The sequence below is a fragment of the Rattus norvegicus genome, chromosome 15, assembly GCF_021556685.1.
Source record: "Rattus norvegicus strain SHRSP/BbbUtx chromosome 15, alternate assembly SHRSP_T2T, whole genome shotgun sequence".
In the NCBI taxonomy this organism is placed as follows: Eukaryota; Metazoa; Chordata; class Mammalia; order Rodentia; family Muridae; genus Rattus; species Rattus norvegicus.
In genome coordinates, this window is record NC_141548.1 from 4389311 (window position 1) to 4408677 (window position 19367).

The 19367-nt window shown below is 43.9% G+C and overlaps 1 protein-coding gene across 6 annotated transcripts in view; it reads left to right on the forward strand.

Moving 5' to 3' along the window:
• Gng2 (G protein subunit gamma 2) overlaps nt 1-19367 on the forward strand; it is a 100828-nt gene that overhangs the window by 65669 nt on the left and 15792 nt on the right. For all 6 annotated transcript variants that reach the window (XM_087586637.1, XM_087586639.1, XM_087586638.1 and 3 more), the window contains one exon: nt 15840-15955. In XM_087586637.1, coding sequence (XP_087442763.1) covers nt 15869-15955 — 87 coding nt within the window. In that variant the 5' untranslated portion in view covers nt 15840-15868. The remainder of the gene's footprint in view (nt 1-15839; nt 15956-19367) is intronic.

Genomic DNA, 19367 nt, shown 5'->3' on the forward strand with positions numbered 1-19367 from the left:
CTAGTGGTGGCTGTTGATCTGAATGGAGGGAAAGACAACTTAGTGAGAAGTCTGGACTTCAATAATGCGTCCAGCATTAGGGAAAAGGGCTGCCAGACACTTTTCTAAAAATTCAAGAAACAGTTAAAAAAAAAACACTGAAGTGGGCCAACGATGTAGTCATATTTTCTAAGGCAATTCAGATAAGCCTCCTGTCTCTTATACTTAATTTACCTAGAACATAAGGGCCGTGGTTCAACAGGCTTCAAATGCCTCATAGTTCATAGCTGTTTACAGTGAATGAAAGGAACGGATTTGAGAGCCTTTTTAAAATTTGCTTATTCCTAGAAAAATCCAGCCAGTTCCTGGAGAAGGCCTTCTCTTATGAGCTACCTCCCTAACCCCCTGCAAAAAGAAAAAAAAGACACCACGTTTATTAAATAAAACAGTGTCACTCTGAGTACCATTAACTTGTATGACATACGCATAAAGTATTTAATTGGTGGTTATAAAAAACATCCCTGGGGTTGGGGATTTAGCTCAGTGGTACAGCGCTTGCCTAGCAAGCTCAAGGCTCTGGGTTCGGTCCTCAGCTCTGAAAAAAAAAATCCCTGTTTTGGATATATGGTCCTGTCTACAGGACAACTTTTAGGTTCTGTTTAACTTTGGTACTTAGGAACTTTTGGTGTGTTACCTAAGGTCAGTTAAGGTTACAACCTTGGCCTTTTCAGAACAGCTCTTGGAGCCTGGGGCCTCATTTCTATCCCGGTAGGCTGGGATGGGAGGAGATGGGCATCACAGATGGCTTCACAGCTCCTTCAGGTAGTACATGTGGTGATGGTGGCTTTAGAATCTACACAATTACTGGCAATTCCAAGTGATAAGGTATATAAAAGGTATACATCATGTGTGTATTGTATTAGTCTGATCTGTAAAACTCGGGACCCGGAAGTGTGGACTTTTTGTTCTGGACTTTACGGTCCTCTCCTATAGAGAGAGATCCCAGAGAACCTCGAGGTAATTCTATATAGTGCTTTTAGGCTTCCTGTGTTTTGCCCACAGCCCGTCACGAAGGTCAGATACGGGGCTTTGTGCCATCCTAGCGTTTGGCTGCATTTCAGAGTTCTGCTTTTTTGGATGAACAAAGGCAGTAACTGTCAACTTTCTAGCTTAGTGACATTGCGAGTGGAAAGACTGCATGCCCCGCCCACCTTGGCCTCTTACATTTTGCCTCTAATCACTCCTTATAAATAAAAGGATGTTGGCATGGCCATTTATTTTATGCACGTAGAGAGGGAATCTGAAGCAGTATAGCAGGGATAGAAGGAGGCTCTGTGCTGTGCAGTGTTGCTGACGGAACTTCTCATTAGGAGGTATAATAAATGTTGACACAGGAGTGACAGGGAAAGTTAAAGTGACTTCATTTTCTAGAGGAGGTGTGTGTATAGTGGTAACTCTTGCAGTGTAAACAATGACTCGCCCCAGAGAGTCAGCCATTGCACGGGGACCAGCAAATGAGGACTTATTCGTTAACATTATCCTCTCAGCAGGGACACCACACACACACACACACACACACACACACACACATACACACACACACACACACACACACACACACACACACACACAGGCAGAGGCGCTCCAAGTTGGGGGAAAACATTGAGAAATTACTGCAGAAGTTGACTTAGTTGTCTAGTCGAAGGGATTATATGGAATTCTTATTTTCTGACTATGCTCTTTTGGCTTCCTAAAAATAGCTCTTGAATGAGAAGGAAGGGGGCCAGTTTAGCTAGAGAGCTCGCAGGTAAAGGCACTTGCCACCAAGCCTGACAACCTAATTTCCATTCTCTGGTGGAAGACGAGAACTGACCCCTGAAAGTTAACCTCTGACCCACACGTAAGTCCTGTGGCATGTACACACACACACACACACACACACACACACACACCACACCCCACACAAATATTTATTTAAAAAAAGAAAAGCAGGGAGGCGGTAGCATCGGAAGGACAGCTTAGTGGCAGAGCACACGCTTAGCAAGCCTGAAGCCTGGGGTTCTGAGTTCCATCCTTAACACCACAAATGAAAGAAAAGGAAAGAAGGAAGGAAGAGGAGATAATGGGGGAGACAATGAGAACTGAGTGGCAATGTCCTACCTGTTCTTCCTAACCCTGAACTTACAAAAGAAAGCTCAACTTACCCATGCATACCTCTTTGTCAGTGGCCTGGGCCTTGGACTCTATATTCTATCGGAGACCAGTGAACATAGACTGACAGAAGAGCTCCTAGTTGGGCCAAATTTCCCCTTTCTAATGCCGTATTGCGTCACTGTCTACCTGAAAAGGCAAAAACCCAACCTAGATTGCATCTGGTCACCTGCAGATTAGCCCTTTTTGAGCGGTTCCCAGAAAATGCTAACACTAGTGTCCGGCTTATTGTTTGTCTCAAGAATGTGTGACTGACTGCTCCAAGGGGAGAAGAGCCAGACTCAGAAGCTGGGTAGTTCCCTCCTGGGATGTTGTCAGGTGGTCCCTCTACCACCAGAGAGTCCAGGAGCATGTGTGGTAGAAGAGCAAGGGTCTGTGCTGATGATTTGCTCATCCTTAAGGCTGGACACAGAGGATGCAGAGTGCCACGGAGGACTTTCATTCATTAAACAGTAGCTAGCAGGATGTACTAGGAGCACTTCCAAGCCGCTGCTGTTCTTAGTTTGCATTAATGAAGGAAAGAAATTGTTGATAACTAAATTAATTCAGTATCGGACTACATTAAGGGATTATGGTGCACTGAAGGAAAGAACTAGAGTGGTCTGCCAGAGCTGAGTGGAGGCCCTTCCAGAGGCACAATCAGGGACTTGATGTTTGAACCTGGCTCTGCATGAAGAAAAGTTCATAGGCAGTACCACGTGACAGCATTGCAGATGGGGGTTGAGGGGAGGTTAAATAGAAGTCCTCATTTGCTGGTCCCCGTGCAATGGCTGACTCTCTGGGGCGAGTCATTGTTTACACTGCAAGAGTTACCACTATACACACACCTCCTCTAGAAAATGAAGTCACTTTAACTTTCCCTGTCACTCCTGTGTCAACATTTATTATACCTCCTAATGAGAAGTTCCGTCAGCAACACTGCACAGCACAGAGCCTCCTTCTATCCCTGCGATACTGCTTTAGATTCCCTCTCTACGTGCATAAAATAAATGGCCATGCCAACATCCTTTTATTTATAAGGAGTGATTAGAGGCAAAATGTAAGGGGCTGAAGTGGGCGGGGCATGCAGTCTTTCCACTCGCAATGCCACGGTGCATGTGCAAAGGTCCTTGGGGAAACCTGGACCAGACCATTTAGTGAGGACAGATACACAGCTATTTCGGTGGTTCAGTAGCAGGTCTAATGAATTGTATAAAAATGTCTGAGCAAAACAATGATCTTGAATAATACCAGTCAGCAAGCAAAAACAACAACAACAACAACAACAACAACAACAACAACAACAACAACAAAGTCAGAGAAAAGGCTCGGTTTCTCCTGGTGCAGGTTTCTAGACTGCTGTGGATGCAAAATCACCACAGCTGCTACAGACGCGAGCTATGTTGTTGGGAGAGCGGAGAACTTGGCTGAAGACCAGAGCTGGTGATGTGAGCCCTGGGCAGGCAGCATTCCTCTTGCCAGAAACACTTGCTGTGGGCTCTGCTGGCCCTTTGCATACAGGAAACGGGCCTGAGGAGAGACGCAGCAGCCAATTCCACAAGCCTGCCTGCCACGCTTGGCAGCTTGTTCTGTGGTACAAAGGAACCTTCACACATGCCGCTTGTGGACACGGGTCTGCCCCGCAGAAGGGAACAGTGAGAGGAGCTGTTTTTCTAGCATCATTGAGTAAGCTCACAGCGTGTTCTAGAGTCCGCCTAGCAGCTGGCTCCCATAGAAACTTTAATAGACTACGTGATTGTTGCTTCTGGATGCCACCCGTTAAGTACTCAATTAATCCTTGATAATTTAAAATCATGATTGACTTTCAAATTACCGTCATCTCTTTGACAGATTGCTCATGAAAATTGGAAATGGCAGGGGCAGACCTGAGGATTTCCTTGCTCTCTCCTCCAAAGCAGATCTCTGCCCCTGAACTGTTTAAATTCTCATTTCTTATTTAAGTTCTTTATTACTAGAGTTCATAGATTTTTTTTTCCCCTTTGCCTTTCTATTCCACGATTCCTTTTCCGTGTTCTTTGCCATACAGAATGCTTGTATAGTATTTTTAGGTCACTGTGCTCAGGGGTGGTTCTGTAAACAGTAGCAGTCACTGTTTTCTGTACTTTGCACAGCACTCCACAGTTTACTGCTGCAAGGCTAGACACACCTGTGAAATGCTCACTTTATGGTTAGACAAGAGAGGCCCTAGGAAGACTGGCATTTCCACCGTGTCACAGCCAGAAGCTCCAGTGCCAACTGGAATCCGGCGCTCCTGTCACCTGGCGCATGCTTTTTCAGTCTTGTGTCGTTTATCACTTGCATCAAGGGAACTCCCAGGCAATACAGCGATGAAAGCAAACCTGAGTGGAAGAGGCCCCAGTCACATTCGGAGAGCCCAGCATTTCTGTTGACCAGCTGACTTGTCTCGTTTAGTAAGCCAGTGTGAACATTGGAGCCTCCACAAGAAAGTTCAGGCAGAGAAGTCTTCCGAACCCCAGGAAGCGTTTTTTTAAGGTTTGGGATCTACTAAGGATTTTAGAATGATGCGCCAGTTTCTTATAAAGAAATTAATTAGCCAATAGATAATCTCGTCAAGGAAGCAGAAGGCTGCTGCCCGTCGGATCCCCCATGGCCTGCTGCTACAGAGGATTAGATGTCAGTAGGTTGATGGCCATTGCCATAGAAACTAGCTTGTATTTCTCTGTCCTTGGAATCCTGTGGTTTGTGATCAAGGCTTCCTTCCAATAGTAATTTTTTAAAAAAGCATATATAATACAGAATGCTAATCTTTCCTTGATGGGAACAAAGCTTACCTAATATCCAGAATACCAGCTCCCATTTATGTGACAAGCCAGGGCTCCATCCAAGGCTCAGATGGAAACTGAAAGCTGGCAGCCATCTTAGGGTGGCAACGCAACCTCTCCTGTTTCCTTTTACAAAATCGGGGATTTCGAAAGTAACACTTTTATCGAGGTCTGTGTTTTTCATGAAGGCCATGAAAATCAGCTGCCCTGTGTTCATGAGGAAGGCTCCGTCTCGTACAAGAAAATGTTTTCAAAATCAGCAGCTGGCTGGGGATGGGAGAGCTGTCGTTTCTGGCTGTGCAGAGTCTGCCTCACTTCACTACCCACACCGGGGAGTCAGCCCCGTGCGGAGCAGAAGGAAGTCACTGCAGTAGGCTTTCTCTCCTTCCCTAAGTGGCCCTTGGTTCTCAGGGAGATAGAAGTGTGAATCTGAAGTCATTCCCTGGGGCTGATTCCTTCCCGGTTAGCCTAGTAGCGGGTCTGCTCCTTGGTTTCATTCACGTTAGCTCCCCCAGAAGGTACAGAGACCCACAGAGCACAAGAAATGCCTTTTATGTCTGTGCAGACCCCGAATTAGGACCAGACTGGCGCTTTGAAGATGTGAATTGAGAAACAGCTAAAGAAAGCCTTTCCCAGGAAGATGGACATTCTTCTCACTAATGTACCTTCCAGTTAAGTGTCTCCTCTGAGGAGGGAGTGAGTGCTTGCACTTCCCCTGCGTTGTGCAGAGGATTGAGTAGGGTGATGCTCGAATGATCCTGGCCCACCCATGACGCATGGCAAACGCTTGGTGTACAAGTGAAATGTATTCACGTGAACTCCTTGTCCCTCAGTGAAAGAATAGAGCTAGGAGACGGAATGGGGCTGGGGACTCTTGAGAGATTTCTGTTTTCCTTACAATCCAGTCTACTCTTTAGCCAGTGCCATCATTCTGTCCCATGGCATGATGGCGGACCTGTGAACTCCCTGAGGCTACCTAGGATGGTTGTCTTGCTGTATCTCCCCACCATTCCTCTTGCCCTCTGCCCCCGGTCCACTTCCCGTCCCTTGTCTTCCCTCTACACACAAGTCAGGGACAAGTGGAACCCAGGATTGTTCAGCACCTTCTTCGTCCAAGCTCTTGTATGTGTTGGCGTGGACACATGGACGCACATGCGTCCTGACCATATATACCACATATGCACCCTGCCCCAGCTCCTGCCAATTGATCCATTTGCTGATTTGCTATTTCCAAGTCCAAGTGGCCGACGGGTAGCAGAAAGAGATGCAAGACTCAAAGCTACCATGAGACTGGGCAGATTCCTGTTACCATTATTTGATTTGGAGTGCAGCCATCATTGGTCCAGATATCCACTGATATCCTGATGGTGAAATTATGAGCGCATGTAACCCGATATTAGTACAAATGCTAATCTCATCAGTATATAGGATACTATCAATTTCATGATATATATGATATATGTGTAATGTCATTTATCATATATTTTATACACAATATATAGTGTCAATGTATTTGTAATAGATTTGAATAAGAACCAAAATGTGAATGACAAAGTGCCCAAGCTCAACTTGGATGGTTATGGTGGAACTATTTAGCACAGATATATATATATATATATATATATATATATATATAGATAGATAGATAGATAGATAGATAGATATAGATATAGATATATGCAGATAAACCACTATAAAACCTCTGAAAAATGCTTAATTGGAACATTTTAAAATTGGTTTTCTAATTTAAAATGAACTAACCATCATGCACCAGTGATATGGCCAGCTGACCAATGAAGACAGCAAAGTCAGTATCAAGAGGCTGGGAGAGCATAACCTCTAATTTGTATTCCAGATCTATAAATTGTTCATTAACAATTTAATACAAAACAAACTAATCAACCCCCCAACACACACACACACACACACACACACACACACACATACACACACCCCGCACAAGCCTACAGCAAATATCAAAACGTAGTGCAAAGAAATGCACTCAGTAATTAAAAGTTCCGAGGGAAATTTGTCAGAATGCTTTAAAAAAAAAAAAAACAAACAAAAATCCATTGAAGGATGAAAACCTAAAACCCTCCACAATTAACTGACTCTCTAGGGCAGTTTCAAAACACGGATTTATCTTTGTGTCATGGCAATAAAGGGTTTGTAATTTTTTTTTTTTTTTACAAAGTCCAAGTGACAGGGAAACGTATGGTTCTTTAACCAAAAATTTCCTCCCAAGGAAAATGAAAGTGCTGAGCGTGTTTCGAAGGAAAGGAAATTGTTATTGCCCCTGTCTAATTCTCCTAGTCCTTGGGTTGGGTGGGGACTTGTGAATTGAATAGAACAATGTCTTGTGTGTGCTTCTTGGGTTTGGAATTCAGGTGGGAGTGACATTCCTGTAGACTTCTACCATCCGTCACATACCATTCCTGTGACTGTTCTAGAGATATCTGTGGGGGTGTTGAGGTTCTTGTTGTTGTTGTTTTATTTTATTTGTTTTGACTATGGGCAAATCCAGCTCCACATAATCTCAGCCTACCAGGAAGAGGCACACAGAGACTTCGTTCTACGTTAAAGGACCAGGAATCACAGATCCCTTAAGCACAGAGATGCTAATGAGATCACGAACTCATAGCCCCCATTCATCACTGGGAGGGCCACAGGAATCATAAAATATCAGGCTCTAAAAAGTAGGCAGTGGATGCTTTCTGCGTGGGGTGCGTTCTGTGAGCCGCTTTGTTGAGCAGGGCTTGATGGCTGTCCTTTGAGAGGTCTTCCACCGAGGGCGCCAGGGGCATTTGCGCACTTAATTGTTAAGTGGCATGTGCAGAACACCGGGTGTCTGCTTCAGCACATTATATACCACTTATGTCTCCATTCATCGTCACAACCAAAAGGACACACGGTTCCAAATGCCTTCTGGTATCACTGACAGTGGGTCAAGTGGAGAGTGCGGGACAAAGATTGGATCCACTTGAAGTCACCATAAAGTAGATTATGCAAATGGAGGGTGGAGAGAGAAGGAGAGAGGGAGAGAGAGAGAGAGAGAGAGAGAGAGAGAGAGAGAGAGAGAGAGAGAGAGAGAGAGTTCAAGAATGTAACCACACACATCCCATGCTACAAAATGACTGGCAAATGATATGGGCTTGGTGACTACCACAATTGCTAGGCCTAGGACAGCTTGCCAATCAAAAGAAAGTCACTCTAGTGATTGACTTTTGACCATCTCCGCAGCTGACTCCCAGAAATGCTCTGAGGTCTTCTAGACCTTCCCTCAAACAACTAAAACCAGACTCAATTTTCTCTGCCCTCTGGACTCCTGGACAAGATAACCACCACTGCCCGGCACTTCTCTATTGGAGTCTGGGGGGCTCAGGGCTGGACTCTGAAGAACTCAAATGCATCACCAAGGACCAGGCTGCTGAGAGAACAGGAGGAAGTGTGTAGAAATTATCGCTTTAAGTTTGGGTTTGGCTTTGGTTGGGTTGGATTGGGGTTTGGTTTGGTTTGGTTTGTTATACTGGGGATTGAGTTGAAATGAACTGAATTGAGTTAAGTAGAATTGAATTCAGGGCCTTGGCATGCTAGGAAAATGCTCTACCAGTCAATACATCCCAGCCTGTATTTTAACACAAAGACGCTTTATTTTTGTCCACTGGTCATTAAGAGGTATGTACGATCGGGAGTTTTGTGTGATTCCCAAAAGAATTTCCCTTACTTTTCACAGCCATTTCAGTGATTAGCAAGTTCGAATGTGTTTCTTCTCTCTTAGAATAAATGCTGTCTGATTAGACTTACCTATAAGATGAACGTGAACATTAGCAGGGCGTTGACTTTGTGTGGGTGATTCGATACTGAAGTGCCTGAGATTCTGGTGGGATCCACTTCTCTTAAATCTGCCGTGCTCACAAAGTGCAGTACATGACTCAACCACACTTCACCATGTACGTACACCGCCGCCTCCAACTCAGGCTGGGAATTAGTGGGGCGCCGTCTCTATAAAGGAACAAGAAATGAACCAAAGGGAAAGTTTAAGTGGTTGCTCTTATAATCACAACAAAAAAGAATATTTAGTAATTAGCCAGAGATAAAAACTGCAATGATAACTGATCAACACGGCTGAAAAAATAAAGCACAAACAGACGAAAGGATAGTCCAGATCCATGGATTGAAGAATGACCACCAATACACCAACACTACCCCCAAAGAATTTTACGTTAAGAGCACCAACAGTGGTTTTAAGCCAACATAGCAAGACCTCTTAGCATTTATATAAAGTCCCAAATATCTGAAACAATCATTCAAAGGGACAAATCAAAGTAGTCCTCACGCTTGCTGTTTTCAAAACCTACTACAGCTGTATGGTCAAAACAGTTTAGCAGAGCAGTGGAGAGAGGTCACCTGCCTATAGACTGGTGGGACAAGAGAGAACACTCAGAATAATGTCTTACCTAGTTGATGACTTGTGACAAGGGTATTAAGACCACGTATCTTAATCAGTTTGGTCTACAACAACAAAAATACAGCCATGGGTCCTCTTCCCACTTTGCTGGTGTCAAGCTTTTCCTTACTTTTCTTGGGGGTTGGGGGGGGGGGCAACATCCTCTCTTCTGTGTCCTCCTAATCACATTTATGGGACCTCCCTCTGCATGGTGTAACTCCTCCCAAAGGCCCCACTTTTAAATTGGGGGCAGGTAGCAAGCTTTGACAAAACAAACTTCTAGTTTATAATTAGTGAGGGAAAAGATATTTCCCCCAACAAATGGAGCTGGAAGAATTAGGCAAAATAGCGACACACACCCGACACGATAAGCAAAATGAACTCAGAGTGGATCAAAGAAGGCTGGTCTGTAGCTCACGGTCGGGATGACTCACTGCAGTGAACGTTTGCGAGTAAAGATGTGTGGACAAAGGCGTATGCTGTGGGACGCTCTACAGCTTCCACAGCCAACAAGATGGTTTTGGTTTTGGTTTAATTTGTTTATTTTATTTTGTATTTTCTTTTGGGAGGGAGATGGCAGGAGTGGAGGGTGGAAAGGAAGGGACGTGGAGACGAGTGGGGTTGGGCTGCATCCTTTGAAATTCACAAAGAATCAATAAAAAGTGTTTTTTAAGGGAGTAATAAACTTGATATGCCATGTTTGGTTGATATTTATGGGAGGCCTGCCCTTTTCTGAAGAAAAATGGAAGAGTGGATGGGGTTGGGGGTGGAGGTGGGGAGGAGGGACAGGGAGGAGAGGAAAGAGGGCAAACTGTGGGTGGGATGTAATAGATAAAAGAATACATTTTAATTTTTAAAAAAATATATATGGGCAATAGATTCCAAAGGAAGGCAACCATTTCCCAAGTGAAAGGAAGCCCGACTGCACTGATCACATAAATGCAAATCTAAGAAAACAATGAAATAATACTAAGATAACTAACTGTCTTTGAAAAAAATTAAGGGCTGGAGAGAGGGCTCAGTGGTTAAGAACACTGACTGCTCTTCCAGAGAGAGGTCCTGAGTTCAATTCCCAGCAACCACATGGTGGCTCACAACCATCTGTGATGGGATCTGGTGCCCTCTTCTGGTGTGTCTGAAGATAGCAAGAGTGTACTCACATACATAAAATAAATAAATTAAAAAAGAAAAAGAAAAAATTAAAACTCTTATGCACTTTTGGTGAAATATAAAATGGCATAGTCATGCTGGAAACCAGTATGATACTTACAAACACAGAATATATACTGTATATCACATATACTTATATATTGTATTTCTGTATATTTATACATTCTTGTCATTATATATTTGTATATCCTTTATCCTTGTTTTTATATAGTTTATCATTTTCTTCTATTTATATATTTATATCTTTACACACAGACACACACACACACACACATATATATATATATATATATATATATATATATATCTGAAATTTCCCTTTGAATTCTACCCTAAGGCATTGAAAGCATGATATGGAAGAGGTATATCTTCATAGCAGTGTTCAAAATAGCTAAAATATGGAGGTAACCAAGAAATGAATGGATTTTTAAGTTGTGATACCACACACACACACAATAAGTTGTAAGAGAAAGAACATTTGATATACATTGCATCCTTTGTGAATCTTTAAGCTATCATGCTATGTTATTTATTTATTCATTCATTCATTCTAAATTGATATAAATTTCATACAATATACACCCCAGTTCCTTCAGGATCCTTCCTACCTACCTACCCAACTTTGTGTTCTTTTCCTCTTCCTTAGACAAAATAAGAAACATTCACATAAACACACAAAAGACCAACAGGACAAAAAAATGCCCAAACAAAGCAAAATGAGACAAAAAAATGTACAAAAGTACCATATAGTTTGTTCTATGTTTGTTCTACTCTTATGCATGCAGGAGGGGCCTGTCATGAAGTGTGGTTAATATTCTCAGTCAGACTTCATTGGAGAGAGCTGGTTTTTCTTTTTCCGGTGGGTATCTACTGGAGATAGCTTCTTGGAGAGGGTCTGCAGCCTGCATCTACCTCTCTATCCACAGTGCTGGGACCCCTTCTGGTTGAAACTGTGCAGGGCTTGTGAATGTTTCCCCAGTCTCTGATGGTTCATCTGTCTGTTGCGTCTGGAAGACAGTGTTGCCTTCAACCATCACCTATGGCTCTAACAACCTTTCCATTTCCTCTTCCACATAGATCCTCGAAGGGAGGGCTTTGATGAAAACCCCATTTAGAACTAAGTGTTTCAAAGTCTCTTACTCTCTGCACCGTGTCTGTTTGTGAATGGGACACTGACCTACAGTCTAGCAGAATGACATTAGGGGCCATTTTACCGTTATGTTCCTTTAGCAGAATAGTAGATTAAATTATCCCCTAGGCTTATGCCCTATCTACTCTCAAGGCTGGGCCACTTTAACAGTGTTAGCTCTGGGTTCTATCTCATGGGGTCGACCTTAAATCCAATTAGAAAGTCGTTGGTTATTCTCAACTTCCCCGAAGTTGGCCAGGTTCCACTTCCTATAACCCGTGACTACACAGCAAAGGGGACTTCAGGTTGCAGATGGAATTAAGGCCCTTGATCATCCGACCTAAAGAGAAGAAGAATACCTGGGGTGAGCGGGGAAGTCACATTGGAATTAGAAGGATCCTTGAAGAGGTAGACAATAGAAATTAGAGTCAAGGGAAGATATGGCTTCCCAGAAAGTCAAGGCAGTGATCTGAGAAGGAATTAGCCCACCTTCTCCAGCCATGAAGAATTCCCTGGAAGACATGAAAACCCAGAAACGAGTTCTTCCTTAGACCACCCCCCTTCCAGAAGGCCACCTCTCTTTACACCTAGACTTTAGCTTAGTGACACCCATTCCATACCTCTACTGTCCAGAAGCACAAGATAGTTTTCTGCTGCTTCGACAGCTGAATCCATGTGCATGGTACACTACTGCAGCAGAACTGCACACTCTCTAAATCTGTCCCTTCCAGAGCAAGAAGAGCCAACAGCATAGACTTCCATGGGATACAAAATCAAGATTGGAGCATTGAATCAGTTGCTGGTTTGCTGGTCAGCAACAGGGAAACTCTCGATAACAGTGCTATAATCAAGGTACCCCTCATTTCTCTAACACATAAAAGGTGGCCGGTCTACAGCTAACATGGTATCTTTACACTAGCCCAGAGAGATGGCTCAGAAGTTAAGAGCTGCTCTTTCAGAGGACTTGAATTCCGTTCCCAGACCAAGCTCAGGGGATACACAACTGTCTATAACCTCAGTTCTAGGGCATTTCTCACTCTCTTTCAATCTCCACACCATGTGTAAACACACGTACAAACAGACACAGGAATTTTTTTTAATGAATCTATTTTTTTAAAGAGAGGGTGCAGCCCTAAAACTTTAAAAAAGAGGGGAGAAGCGCAGATTCCTTCTGCTCATCCTGTAATATTCAAGATGGCCAAAAACAGGAGAGAAATGACAGTGGGGGTCGCTCCTCAAGGACATCACTGCTGTCCCTCATTAGCCAAGGCTTGGATAGTCATATTGAGTTGCAAAGGAAGCTAGAAAACAGATCATTCAGCAGACAATACCCAGCTAAAGTCCAGGGTTCCTGTAATCTCTGAAACAGAAAAATGTGGGCTTGAGAAATGGCTAAGTTGGTCAAGTGTTTGCCACACAAGCATGGAATCCAGAACCTACATAAAACCTTTGGGTACAGGGGCACCTGTAATCCTGTGACTGGAAGGCAGAAACAGAACGACCCACCCCTAGGGTTCAGTGGACAGCCAGCCTCAAAGAATCAGTGAGTGCTGTTTTCAATAAAAGACTGTCTCAATACACCCCCGACACACACACACACACACACACACACACACACACACACACCACACACACACACACACACACACACACACCTGAGACACATGAGCATGGACAAATAGGTAAGACACACATACACATAAGAAAAGAAATTAAGGGGTTGGGGATTTAGCTCAACGGTAGAGTGCTTGCCTAGCGAGCACAAGGCCCTGGGTTCTGTCCCCAGCTCCGAAAAAAAAAAGAAAAGAAAAGAAGTTAAAAGAAAAGGTACCATTACTAGGAAAGGGTACTGGGAGGCAAATTATGGTCTGTACATCAGGCTACTGTATGATTTAGTTTCAATTCAGTGCAGAAGAGTAGCTGGCCAGACTCCCAAATCTCTTTTGGGCCCAGTGAAGGTTCAGTAATCCTATGATTACCTGCACTCTAATGTAATGAATGAATTCCAGTTCAGCAGAAATGTTAGCTTCACAGAAAAGTGTCCAGGGACTTGGAGATCACGGCGGTCTTTAGCTCAGGCTGACTGGAAGTCAATACTCTGTCTTGGCTTTATAAACTTTTGCTAGGATGTCAAATGTCTTTTGGGTTTTGGACATATAATATCCCTATGCAATGACTAGGTTCTTAGCCATGCTGACGTAATCATAGTCTTTTATTTCGTGTGTGTGTGTGTGTGAGAGAGAGAGAGAGAGAGAGAGAGAGAGAGAGAGAGAGAGAGAGAGAGAGAGAGAAAGAGAGAGAGAGAGAGAGACACATGTGTTGGACTGAGGACAACTGGAAGGAATGATTTCTCTTCTTCCACCATATAGGCCTTCAGGGGATTGAACCTAGGTCGTCAGGTTTTGTAGCAAGTTCATTTACCCATCCCTCAAGACCCAGCCTTTTTTTTAAACATGAATTTCTCCCTCCCCTTATCTTCAAGTGACTGACAGCAGTTTGGAGCTCCTTGCTGCCTCAGACATAGCTTCAATTTCTCCCTCACTGTGTTGTCTCGAAACCCTTTGAAGCAAAGTTGAGGGAACAGTTAATTGCCTCCCCGTTTACACTGCAAATGTTAGAGGCCTGTTTTCAGCATTCATTCTCAGAAGGAACTTGGCAGAGAATTATACAAAATGTCCTCTTTCATCTTGAAGAATTATGCATGGAAAAGTACCAAAGAAATAGTTTACAGACTTTCGTTCTTAATACTAAAGAGATAACTTATAGTCTTTTGTAAGTGGTAGGTAACATTGTCTATGTGTTATTCTTCATCCCTTGGGTTTTCTTTGTGCCCTTGTTCATTTTTGAGAAGAACCTGGTCCTGTACCATCCCTACATACACACACACACACACACACACACACACACACACACACACACACACACACACACACACACAAAAGTTCCCCAAAGTGAGCCAGCATTTCAGCTGCTAATATAATGAATCCAGAACAAGAACGGACCAGTGTTGACCTCTGCCATGTGTCGTGTTTCATTTCCTGGGTCTGGCACTGTAGTTAAATTAAAGCCCTTGGATATTGCTACCCTATCAAATGTCAGCAACCTCCAGGGGCAGCTTTAAAAATGATAGCATGGAACCTTGATGAGAAGCAAGACCCAGTCGAGAGCTGGGGGAGGGCACCACCAAACATGAAACAGAATGATCTTTAAAAAGAACAGTAAGAATACAGTAAGATGGTCTATCTGATAAGCCAAGAAACAATTGGAAGAGAAATAAAACCTAGGATAGGTTTGGAAGGGTGTGGGAGGCATGCCACAGGAGGGTGCCTGGGAGCTCTAGCAGAGACACTGTCTCTCGATCTACACTGGCAGAGAACTTCCCTTTCAAAGCACAAGGGCACACTTTTAGCATTTGAGACAAGGTTCTGTCTCCCCTGGACGCTGTGGATGTGTCCCTGAAGGACTAAGAAAAATAACTGTGGGCAAAGAGCTGTGAACTCAGCCATAGTCAGAGTATTTGGGGACAGCTCTTCACAGTGTGCAATTAAGTGGCATTGGAAAGCCACCCCCATATTCATCACCACCCTGCTGGCCCAGTTTGGCATCCCTGTGGTAGGCAGTTTGAGGTGGTCACAGCTAAGCAGCAGAGTAGAGCTTGAGTCTGCGAGGCTCTTGGAAAATGTGAGACCTGAAAGGAAAATCAAATTTGCCCTTGATCGCTCTGCTCAGCCTTCCCTCTCATTCTCTAAGGACACTTTACCCAGCCCCAGACAATAGACAGCCCACAACCGACAGCAGCCGCACAGTGATGGTGTGTACCAGAACCCTACCACTTCCAGGGCATTTACAAATTAAAAAGTGATTTAATATCATATATACGTATTGTGTATAAGTATATGTCAGTGCGTTTTTTCTCTGCCTGACTAGGTGAAACTCTTTGGGGCAGGGCAGAAATGGGAAATCAATGCCTGCTAGTTAGACATGATGCTGACTGGGATGTATAGGTGGCTGGAGACTTGAGCCTGGTTACCAGCATTGTTTTGAGAGCCACCAGTGGTGAAGGACCGCATGTCTGGCAGCTTGTGGATTCTCTGACGCCGTCTTCCTCCGTGTTTTCTAGAGTGTCTGAAGACCCTGTCCAGCTCTCCAATGGCCAGCAACAACACCGCCAGCATAGCGCAAGCCAGGAAACTGGTCGAGCAGCTGAAGATGGAAGCCAGCATCGACAGGATAAAGGTGAGGACGATGTCATCTGCAGCTCGTCTAACTTGACGAGGGAGCAAACGCCTTGCAGCCCAACTGCCATTCGACTGGCTTTTCACAGAGATGGGTGATACCAGGCAGGAAGGGAGAGGGATCGAACAATTCCACGGATACTAATTTCTCTAAAGTATCTTTGGTTTCTTGAGGATTCCCCAACGTCAAATGATGATAGGCATTGAAGTGGGGTCCCGGTTGAACCAGGAACAAGCCAGGTGGTGCAGGCCTTTAATCTCCATGGTCGGGAGGCAGAGACAGGTGGCTCTTTGGGTTTGAGGCCAACCTGGTCTACAGAGTGAGTACCAGGATAGCCAGGGATACACAAGGAAACCCTGTCTTTAAAAAAAATCATAAACAAATAAATACCACAGCAAAAAGAAAAATGGTCTCCGTCTGAGTTCCAGCCGAGGAAGAGGGTGGGCACTTGAGACATCAATGGCCGCCTCCCAGACCCCAAAAGGATCTTCTTATTTTGGGTTCTAACCTTCTCTGTCCCATTCAGTACCTAAGACTTAGTGCTGATTTTAGGAGTCTAATCTGTTTTATTCATTCATCACTGACAATTTTTTCATCTTTATATCTTACTGATTCATTTTCACACTTGGGGCCTAGGTAGACATATTAGTGAGTGAGTGAGTGCCTTCCTTCAAACATCAGGGCTTGAGTTTGCATCTCTAGCATCCCCACAAAAGTCGGATTTGGGTGCCTGCAAGATGGCTCCATGGGAAAGTTGCTTGATACCAAGCCCAGCATTCTGAGTTCAAGCTCTGGAACACACAGAGTAAAAGGAAAGAACTGACCCCATCTTAGATCCATGTGTGCACTGTGATACACACAGACACACACACTTACCACATACACACATACATACCACACCACACACACATACACACACACACTTACCACATACATACACATACATATCACACACACCCACACTTACCACATACATATCACACACACGCACACACTCACCACATACATACACATAGACATACATACCACACACACACATACACTTACCACATACACACACATACATACCACACACACACACACCACATACATATACATACATACCACACACACACTCACCACATACATACACATACATACCACACACACACTTACCACATACATATTCATACATATCACACACACACTCACCACATACATACATGTACATACCATACACACACACTCACCACATACATACACATAGATACCATACACACACACTCACCACATACATACCATACACACACACATACTCACCACATACATATTCATACATATCACACACACACACTCACCACATACATATACATACATACCACACACACACTCACCACATACATACACATACATACCACACACACACTTACCACATACATATTCATACATATCACACACACACACTCACCACATACATACATGTACATACCATACACACACACACTCACCACATACATACACATAGATACCATACACACACACTCACCACATACATACCATACACACACACACATACTCACCACATACATATTCATACATATCACACACACACACTCACCACATACATACACGTACATACCATACACACACACACACTTACCACATACATACACATAAACACCATATACACACACACTTACCACATACATACACATACATACAACACACATACACTCACCACATACACACATACATACCACACCACACACACTTACCACATACATACACATATATACCACACTACACACATACTCACCACATGCACATATATATACCACACATACCACATATACACATACCACACACACCACATATACACATACACACATATACACCCGCCACACACACACTTTCCACATACACACATACTACATATATACACCACACACCTACCACATACATACTCATACACATAGACACATGCACACACACACCACACACACACACACACACGTGCACATCACACACACACCACACACATACACACACACTCACTACACACACACCATATACGTACACATCATACATATTACCCCCTACACACACAAACACACACACACACACACACACACACACACACTAAGGGGGCACTGTAAATAAATGGCGGAAAAAGAAAACATCCAAGTGTGGCTCAGAAACAGGCAGGTCTCAGGGGCTCGCCAGCCTGCCAGTTCACAAAAACAGCAAACTCTGTGCCCAGTGAGAGACCCTGTTTCAAACACTGAGGTTGGGAAAGATGGAGGACAATGTCCGGCATTCACCTCCGGCCTCCAATGTCCATACACAGAGTCATTACAATTCTCCCTTAGAAAGACGAGCAACGTGGATGTTTAAGGAAGGTTAGTAATCTGCTGTCACTTCACGCCCCAGACTTAACCTGACAGCTTTACTGGGGCTAATTTAGATAAAGGCCAGGCTTTGTTCAGTCCCTTGGCATATTTCGAGTGTGAAGCTAGCCCCACTGTCACTGGGAGCAGACGGCTATTATAGGATGGATTGCCGAAGAGGTAAATTTCTGTCAGTCACCACAATTGCACTTACTTAGAAACACTTCAGGAAATGGAACTCAGAAACATATCTCACTGTACTAAAATAAAAATAGAACATTATTCCAATTGCCTTTTTAAAGACCTACAGCATTTTTCTACTTTTCCTTCCTCTACACCTTAAAAAAAAAATCTGGATCAGTCCGTGTATGCATTGGACAGTGCAGTAGGCAGTAAACGTGGTTTGGGACACAAATCCAGCCCACGCTGTTTTTATTAACCAAGTATTATTGGAACACATGTACAGTCATTCACCTACATTCTGTGGGTGGCTCCAGCCACACTCCAGCCGTAGACAGAGGTGTTGGCAGAGATTACGCAGCCCACAGGACCCCACATAATGACCTTCCGTCCCTTTACAAAGTGAGTCTGTTGGTTCTCGGTTTAGAGCAGCTATCTTAGCCCATGTCGGTGTTCACATCACCCAAAGGACTCTATAAACAGACCAATTCCCAAAATATGCCAAAAGGAAAGCCAATTAAATTAGGGTCTCTTGGGTTTAGGGCTTAGGTCCCAGTATTTTTTTTTTAAATCTTCAGTTAATTCCAATATATAGCCACGGTTAAGACCTGCCACCTCAGGGCAAGGGGTTTGAACCTCCTCCCTTTGTCTACTCAGTCCTCGGTAGTGAAAGGACAGCTTGTCTACCTTCATAAGGAAGCTGGGCAGATAAATATTCAGGACATTTTCCCCTGGAAACTCGGGCTCCTAGTGTTGGGCCACACCATCCTCAGATCCCGTTGTTCTCCGTGGTGTTTATTTTTTTTTCCTTGCATGTGAATGAGACAAAGGCTCCTTCCCGTGTGTTTTCTTCCTCTGACTCCTCC